The sequence below is a fragment of the Emys orbicularis genome, chromosome 9 (genome assembly GCF_028017835.1).
Source record: "Emys orbicularis isolate rEmyOrb1 chromosome 9, rEmyOrb1.hap1, whole genome shotgun sequence".
NCBI classification, from domain to species: domain Eukaryota; kingdom Metazoa; phylum Chordata; order Testudines; family Emydidae; genus Emys; species Emys orbicularis.
In genome coordinates this window covers 492,592-501,420 of record NC_088691.1, presented here as the reverse complement: position 1 = coordinate 501,420, position 8,829 = coordinate 492,592, and the positions used below count along the sequence as shown (strand labels likewise).

The 8,829-nt window shown below is 57.3% G+C and overlaps 1 protein-coding gene across 1 annotated transcript; it reads left to right on the top strand.

Moving 5' to 3' along the window:
- Nucleotides 1-5,141: 5,141 nt before the first annotated feature.
- On the top strand, nucleotides 5,142-6,128 carry LOC135883578 (gap junction alpha-3 protein-like). The gene has a single exon (XM_065410779.1). The coding sequence runs from the start codon at nucleotides 5,142-5,144 to the stop codon at nucleotides 6,126-6,128; it is 987 nt and encodes a 328-aa protein (XP_065266851.1).
- The last annotated feature ends 2,701 nt before the right edge of the window (nucleotides 6,129-8,829 follow it).

The window sequence follows — 8,829 nt, the reverse complement described above, 5'->3', positions numbered from 1 at the left end:
GCTCGCCGCCCTCCCCCCGGTGCTCTGGCCGCCGGGGAGTGCGGAGCCCCGGCCGGGCTCTCCACCCTCCCCCCGGCGCTCTGGCCCCCGGGGAGAACGGAGCCCCAACCAGGCTCGCCACTCTCCCCCTGGCGCTCTGGCAGTGGGAGGCTTTTTTGCCTAGGGCGGCAAAAAAGCCAGAGCCAGCCATGATGGGAAGCAAGTCTAAGGGGAAAAGCAATTGAAGACCATTGGCAGTTTTTCAAAGAGATGTTATTAAGGGAACAAGAGCAAACTATATCACTGTGTAGGAAAGATAGGAAGTATGGCAAGAGACCAGCCTGGATTAACCAGGAGATCTTCAATGATCTAAAAATCAAAAGAGTCCTACAAAAAGTGGAAACTAGGTCAAATTACAAAGGATGAATATAAACAAATAACAAAAGTATGTAGGGACAAAATTAGAAAGGCCAAGGCACAAAACGAGATCAAACTAGCTAAAGACATAAAAGGAAACAAGAAAACATTCTGCAAATACATTAGAAGCAAGAGGAAGACCAAGGGCAGGGTAGGCCCATTACTCAACAAGGGGAAAAACAACAGAAAATGTGTGAATGGAAGAGGTGCTTAATGACTTCTTTGTTTCTGTTTTCTCCAAGAAGGCTGGTGGCGATTGGACGCCTAACATAGTGAATGCCAGTGAAAATGAGGTAGGACTAGAGGCAAAAATAGGAAAAGAACAAGTTAAAAATTACTTAGACAAGTTAGATGTCTTCAAGACACCAAGGCCTGATGAAATGCATCCTAGAATACTCAAGGACCTGACTGAGTAGATATCTGAGCCATTAGCAATTATCTTTGAAAAGTCATGGAAGACGGGAGAGATTCCAGAAGACTGGAAAAGGGCAAATCTAGTGCCCAGCTATAAAAAGGGAAATAAGGACAACCTGGGGAATTACAGACCAGTCAGCTTAACTTCTGTACCTGGAAAGATAATGGAGCTGTAGCGAGGCGGTGGGATACCCCACAGTCCTGCGGAGGGACGAGCCTCCCCTAGCACCAATGTGGGCGGAGCTAGAGGGTCCTGCGCCCGCCCCCCACAGGTCACGGCGCAGGACAGGAAGTAGAAAAGCCCCGCTGCAGAGCTCACTTGAAGGCCAGCCGCCGGAGAGGCCAGATGCCTGTGGCCTAGCTCCGGGTTGGGGAACGCCGGCAGGCCGCGCCTACCCCTCGCCAGCTACCCCGAGGGGCAGCCGCGCCTACCCCTCGCCAGCTACCCCGAGGGGCAGCCGCGCCTACCCCTCGCCAGCTACCCCGAGAGGCAGCCGAGCCTACCCCTCGCCAGCTACCCCGAGGGGCAGCCGAGCCTACCCCTCGCCAGTTACCTGGAGGAACCGATGGTGCTGGAAACCGCCGAGGACACCGGCCAAACCCAGGTACCTTACGAGGGGGAGTCCGGAAGTAGCCCGGGGGCAGCCGACCCTGGCCTGGCCGCAGCAGGGCCAGAACCAATGTCAGTGTGTTGTGGTCAGGAACCCCACTGACACAGCAGCGGGTCTTCTGCCACTGTTAGGGCCCCGGGCTGGGACGCAGTGGAGTGGGTGGGCCTGCGTCCCCCCTGCCACCCCCACTCACGGGTGGCAGTCTCCCCCTCGCACCAGATGCTTAGAAGCCTGAGCTCCTGACGGTTTGTTTGCTGCCCTGCCCTGACCTAGGGCCAGGACTCACACTGAACTATTGGCTCAGCCCCTGCCTAAGGGCCCGAGCTCCTGACTGTGTGTTTGCTGCCCCGCCCTGACCTAGGGCTTGGGCCCATAGCGAAGCAAATAATTAAGCAATCAATTTGCAAAGATCGAGAAGAAAATAAGGTGGTAAGTAACAGCCAGCATGAATTTGTCAAGAACGAATCGTGTCAAACCAACCGGATAGCTTTCTTTGACAAGGTAACAAGCCTTGTGGATGGGGGGAAGTGGTCTACATGGTCTATCTTGCCTTTAGTAAAGTTTTTGATACTGTCTCCCATGACCGTCTCATAAACAAACTAGGGAAACGCAACCTAGGCCTTCAGTAACTGCTACCAGTAGCGCATTCCTATGGAGAGCAGTTTAATACACTGCACCTGCTGCAGTTTTTGCAGTTACACCGGCCCCACCCAGCAGCTGCAATCAGCCCACAGGAGCCCACAGGCAGAGAGGGGCAGTGCCTGAGGCCCCAGCAATGGCAGGGAAATGAGTCAGTGACACAGATCCAGAGAAACCCGCCCCCTCACCCCCCAGGCTGCAGAGGAAGGCAAACAACCCAAGGTCCCTGCCAGTCTGACCTGGGGGAAATTCCTTCTTACTCGAGATAGTTAAGTCCAAAGCAGATTGCGAAGAGTTACCAAGGGATCTCACAAAACTGAATGACTGGGCAACAAAATGGCAGATGAAATTCAATGTTGATAAGTGCAAAGTGATGCAGAGTGAAAAACATAACTCTAAACTAGCCATACAAAATGATGAGGTCTAAATTAGCTGTTACCGCTCAAGAAAGAGATCTTGGAGTCATTGTAGATAGTTCTCTGAAAACATCCACTCAATGTGCATCGGCAGTCAAAAAAGCTAACAAAATGTTAGGAACCAATGGAAAGGGATAGCTAATAAGACAGTAAAAATCATATTGCCACTATATAAATCCATGGTACGCCCACATCTTGAATACTGTGTGCACTTCTGGTCACCCCATCTCAAAAAAGAGATATTAAAATTGGAAAAGGTACAGAGAAGAGCAACAAAAATGATTAGGGGTATGGAACAGCTTCCGTATGAGGTGAGATTAAAAAGCCTGGGACTCTCTCTCAGAAAAGAGATGACTAAGGGGCGAGTTGATAGATGTCTATAAAATCAGGACTGGTGTGGAGAAAGTGAATGAGGAAGTGTTATTTACCCCTTCTCATAACACAAGAACCAAGGGGCAACCAATGAAATTACTAGGCAGCAGGTTTAAAACTACACAAGGAAGTTCTTCTTCACACAGCACACAGTCAGTGTAGGAACTTGTTGCCAGGGGATGTTGAGCAGGTTGTGGGTTCACAAAAGAAATGAGAGATGTTCCTGGAGGACAGGTCCATCAATGGCTATTAGCCAGTGGTCAGGGACCTGCTCTGCCCTGGGTCAGAACAGTCCCTGGCGCCTGGGCTTGGTGTCCCTGCTGCTGGGGCTGCAGCATATGGGCACGTAGCCAGGCTGTGCCCAGGACAGGCAGAGGGGCCGTCCCACAGCTGGCCCAGGACAGGGTTTATGCTGGGGACGTGTCTGGTGTTTCATGGATCTCACTGGGCAGGCTGAGCCCTGGTACCCCATCTGCCCAGTCCCCTGCCCTCTGAGCTTCTACAAACTCGAGGGGAGGGGCAGCTAACTCCACCTCTACACTATAAATATTAACACGGGGGCGTGGCTACACTGCATGCCCTGCCCCCACTGCAGCGAGAATGGCAAGGAGGGCTTTGCAAGCCTCCACCCCTCCCTGTGCAGGATCCCAGGGGGGCCCTGGTCCGCTGAGCTTTGTTGTGCAGCTGCAGCACAGGGCTCTGACCGGAGTGCACCCCAGCTGGCCAGGTGAGCGGGGATGCGCCAGGGACTGCACTGGCCGCCCCCGCACGTTGGGGCATGGTCCCCCCCCAGTTCAGGCAGAGCCTTCCATCCTTGGGCACCGGGCAGCCGCGTGGAGGAGCCCAAGGCACCATGTGAGGACAGCGTCAGAGATGGGGCGTTTGCAGAGGCTCCCAGGCCCAGCAGCGGATGGAGCAGGTCGGTCAGGAAAACGACCCTCCAATGGCATTGAGGCGGCCAGAGCCAGTGAATTGCTTGGGCTCGGTCACAGAGAGCTCCCCCCCCTCGCTGCCCCTATACCCTTCCCTGCAGTAGGGATTATATTTAGAAACGTGCTCAAGCCAAAAATAAAGAGGTAAAGAGATTTCCCAGTGGCTGTTTCCGCTGTCAGTCACGGTGACAGCCACGACGCGCCTGTTCCAACATAACCTGCATAAAATATGCTAGGCAGACAGACAGACAGACTCGGATGCCTGCCCCTTGCCAGAGACCAGCCGGACACCTCTGCCCCCGGAAGAGGAGCTGGGACACGTCCTGGTGGGGCTGCGGGGATCTACTACCCCAGAGGCACGGGGCAGCTGAGTTGCCTCCACGGCCACAGGATCTGCAAACGGTGAGGGGGTTTCTTTGCCTTTTGCCCGGCCTGTGGTCTCATGGCAGCTGCCAAATGCACTAGGCACTGGTGTCTGCTCCAATTTGCACAAATGGGCCCCGACCCTGCCCTCCATTGGTCTGTGGGAGAAACCCCGGCCCTTCGCCCCAGCCTCGCCCTTGTGTGGCCCTGGCTGCATGGGGAGCAGCTTTGGGCTGGGCATCTGCCTCAGCTGCCTGTGGTGTAGGACGGGCTCCTGGTGCAGCGCTTTGTGAGCCCCACATAAAGGGCTTGAGCAAAATGGCTTTGACTTGAACTCTAGCCTTGGAGCTTTCAACTTGGGTTAAGCCCTAGAAGAGGAAGCGCAGTGCAGGCTCCCCCCTACTGCCCAGCCACCTGACTCCCTCCACAGGGACCTGCTCAGCTGTTCGGTTCAGGAGGCCACTGATTTCCAGCTGCCCTGAGAGGCTGCTGCAGAGCTAGGAACAGAACTGAGCCATGCTGGACCTGGGGCCACCTCAGAGCCAGTCTGGGTTCCAGTGCTGCTGTCAGTGCAGCCAGTCCCCAGCAATCAGTGCTCTTAAAGCGGGATACCGGGGCCAAACAGGGGTTAATCCTGGAGGGGTTTTGCAGCCACAGGCAGCTGATGGGCTCAGGTAGCCTCAGGTTAACCCGCTCCCTGCCCTGGCTTTGCTCTTGAGTCAGGCACATGGCTTTTACAAACACATCCCTGGCAGCAAAAGACAAGCATGGCTGTGAGCTGTATCAGGCATTGCTGTTCTGGGACCCCAGGGAGGAAGCTCCAGATGCCGGCGTGTGCAGCGGGAACCAGGGAGGGCTCTGCTGTAGGGATGTGCCCAGTGCAGGGTGCCCCCATGCCAGCTTCTCACAGGTCTGGAGCAGCGCAGGGTGCCGGAGTCTCTGGGATGCCGACGTCTGGGCGTGTTCCTCTCTTTTAGGATGAGCCGGTATTTGCACTCATGGGTGACTGGAACCTGCTGGGGAGGCTTCTGGAGAGTGCTCAGGAGCACTCCACAGTGGTGGGGAAGGTCTGGCTCACTGTCCTGTTCATTTTCCGTATCCTTGTCTTGGGGGCAGCTGCCGAGAAAGTCTGGGGGGACGAACAGTCGGGCTTCTCCTGCGACACCAAGCAGCCAGGCTGCCAGAACGTCTGTTATGACGAAACCTTCCCCATCTCCCACATCCGCTTCTGGGTGCTGCAGATCATCTTCGTCTCCACCCCCAGCCTCGTCTACCTGGGCCACATCCTGCATCTGGTGCGCATGGCGGAGAAGGAGCAGCAGCGAGAGGAGACTTGGGGGGCCCAGCAGGAACCCCTGGTGCAGCATAAACCTTCCATCAAAGATGTTCATGGCAAAATCCGCCTGCGGGGGGCCATTCTGAGGACGTATATTTGCAACATTGTCTTTAAGATGCTCTTTGAGGTGAGCTTCATTGTGGGCCAGTACGCACTGTATGGGTTCGAACTAAAGCCCCTCTACACGTGCAACCGCTGGCCCTGCCCCAACACAGTCAACTGCTATATAGCTCGGCCCACCGAGAAGACCATCTTTATCCTCTTCATGACGGGGGTGGCCTGCCTGTCTCTGCTCCTCAACCTGATAGAAATGTACCACCTGGGCTTCACCAAGTGCAGGCAGAGGCTGGCAGCCGACCACTGTCGGGCACCCAACCCCAAGGCCAGCTCCAACGCTCCCAGAGAAACAAGCGGCCACCACATTCCCCACTGTCCTGCACCCTACAGCCTTCCCCATGCCGCTGACCCCAGCCTTCCATTGCAGCCTTACCCCAGCCAAGCTGCTCCCTCAGCGGGCGGGGACAGCCGTGCAGCACGGAGCAGCCGCGAGACAGGCACCCAGGGTCTGGTCATGGAAGAACTGTTGCAGCAGGGCAGCAGGTCCAGTAAATCCAGCACTAAGCTGAGACCCAGTGACTTGGCTGTTTAAGGAGGCGGCCCATCCCTGCACTGAGAGCCTGTTGCACTGGCCCAGGTCTGACAGGCAGGGGAAGGGGGCTCTTGTACCAGACAAGCACCGTTACCACGAGGCTGCATCACAGGGCGCACAGCTTGGCTTAGGAGCCTGTTGTGTTTCCATGGATACCATGTTGTCCCCACCATGGAAATACTGGGCCCATAATACAGACACCAGTGTCCAGGAGCCTGAACCCTGAGCCAGACGTGCACAGCTCAAGCCCTCTCCCTTCAGTGGCGCTGCAGCAGCCTTGTGGCTGCCGGGGGCAGGAGGCAGGGAGTGGGCCGGGAGCCGATGGGGGTAAATGCTCTATACTTGATAGGACGCAGGCAGGGCCTGTAGCTTTTCCTTCCCCATGTGACAAGGCCTCCGGGCTGCGTTGGACCTGGGCAGCCCCACTGGTGTTTCCCCTTTTCTGGATAGAGAGCTGCCCACGCCCTCCCCCCAGCCTGACCTCCACTCCTGGGCAGTAACATTGCTCAGGAAGGCCCCAGCAGAGACTCCTAGTAGGTGGCTGCTCAGGGCCAAGAGACCCTCCCAGGCCCCAGCAAGGAGAATGGGACTGGACATAGCCTCTGCCACGCACCTGGGCCCAGCTGGATGTTCCACAGCTTTGCAGGCTGCTGCTGTAACAGCCTGTCAGGGAAGATGGTGCTGCTCCGAGCAGGAAGGCCTAGGCCCCACTGCTGCTGCCTCCTAGCCCCACGGCTCCCTCCCCAGCCCCACGCCCCAGCCGGGGCGACTCTCAAGCCATCTCTACCTCCGAGGGCAACGCGTGTGGGGAAGCAAAGACTGCAGCTGTGATGTTCAGGTGATGTTGAGGTTTCAGCAGCAGCTACAGCTGTTGAGCAAGGCAGCACTGGACCCCCGTATTTGGGCACCCCCTGCTGTGATGTGACTGAATTCTCTCTCTTGTGAAAAGGGGAGGGACCACCACTGCAGCTGGAACTAGGGCTAGCCCAGGAAGCTTCTTTCAAGGCTGACAGCAGCTGGTGAGACGGCGCCTGCAGGGCCCACCATTCATTTCAGCCCCCCAGCGCTAGATCACGTTCATCTCATTGCAGGGAGGCTCCGTGAACCTGGACCTAGGGCTGCTTGGCTGTCTCCTGTCCACACTCTCCTCAGGTCCCACGCAGGACTGGTCAGATTGCCAGAGGGAGAATTGTAGCCTCTGGAGAAGGCTGTGTTGCACACAGGGTGCCCCTCACGCCCTCAAGGGCACAGCCCAGCCGCTCCCTGCTTAGCTCATAGGAGATGGAGGCAGGAAGGCCATGGCCCTCCCTCCCCCCATGCAGGCCAGGCCGGCTCCTACCACAGTTCATAGCTTCTAATGCCAGAAGTGACAGGCCACCATGGGGTGGGTTTGGGCCCTAGCTCAGGCAGAGCTAGCACGTCGACCCATGCTGGGAATTACAGCTCCCAGCTGCTGGATAGGGTGCCCTGGCAGGTGAGCTGCCAGACCTGGTCCTACATCCGTCACAGACCCTGGGATGGATGGCGGGGGCAAGGTGGCAGGGATCAAGCATAACTCCCTGATGACTGAGCCCTTGAGACAGGCAAGGGGGCAGCAGCCCTAGCCTCCTCCCTGGAGCAGAGGCAGCCCCTGCTCTGCCCTTCAGTGGATTAAGGACAGCAGCTGCCGGCAGGTTTTTGCATCTTTATTTGAAATGAATGGTTTCTAGAGACACAAGGTTAGCCTAATGCCCCGTTAGCACTACAACAAGACCGGTGACTGGCTCACTCTTGACATGGAGACAGAGGGCCCCGGGCCAGGTCCCAGAACAATATATACAGACTCAACAGACAGTGCCGAGTCCCATTGACAGCTGATAAAAAATCAAAACAAAACACCAAGGGGAGGGAGCCAGAAGGGAACAGCAAAGCTGGGGCAGGGGCTGGGCAAGCGGAGAGACCCAGGCAGGCTCCACTCCTCTGTCGGCCTGCGGCCCCCCTCCACTGCTTGCAAGTTCTGGCCTGGCGCGGCCCAGCAGGATTCTCAGTCTAATGCAGGCTTGGAGGAGACGGGCCCAGCAGCAATGAGTCCAGGCACAGAGGCTACCTCCTCCATCTGATAGTGTCAGGCTAGCAACGGGGGCACCGTCCATTCTGCTAGAGCTTGGGGGGCAGGGAGGAAGGGAGGGGCCCCTGCTCGTCAGCTCTGGCAGCGAGGATGCCCCTTGGCTCCCATGCCCGATGCAGAATTCAGACCTTCAACGGCCCCCAGTGGCTGTTGTGAGTGCACAATGCAGGGTGAAGCCACAGCTAATGCAGAGCTGGGGAAGGGAGATCCCAGGAGCCCTCTGGGCAGTGAGCTCTGCGCTGCTGAAGAGGAGAATGAGATGAGGAGCCAGAGACAGCACAGCGAGGCCCCTCTGGGAACGCAGCCCCCTCCAGCAGAGCTGGGAATGGTCCAGCCCACAGAGTCAGCGTCTAGGAATGGCCCTGCTACCCCGGCTGGCACGGCTCCTCCCAGGGCCCTGCGTGCTGAGCATGGCTCACTTCCCCACTCCTGCTGCTTGGGCAGGGAGCTGACTGTAGGTTCAGGGCCTCCTGTGCGGGCTGCTAGGCCCAGCCTGTCCCCACTGCACTGAGCAGTCTCTTCCCCATGTTACACCAGGCAGGGGGAGACTGAGAACGGCCGTGGGGAGAAGGGACAGGCAGGGCTCACCGGGCC

What these genes read in the sequence shown, in the direction of transcription:
- LOC135883578 (XM_065410779.1), top strand. Translation starts at nt 5,142, where the DNA reads ATGGGTGACTGGAACCTGCTGGGGAGGCTTCTGGAGAGTGCTCAGGAG.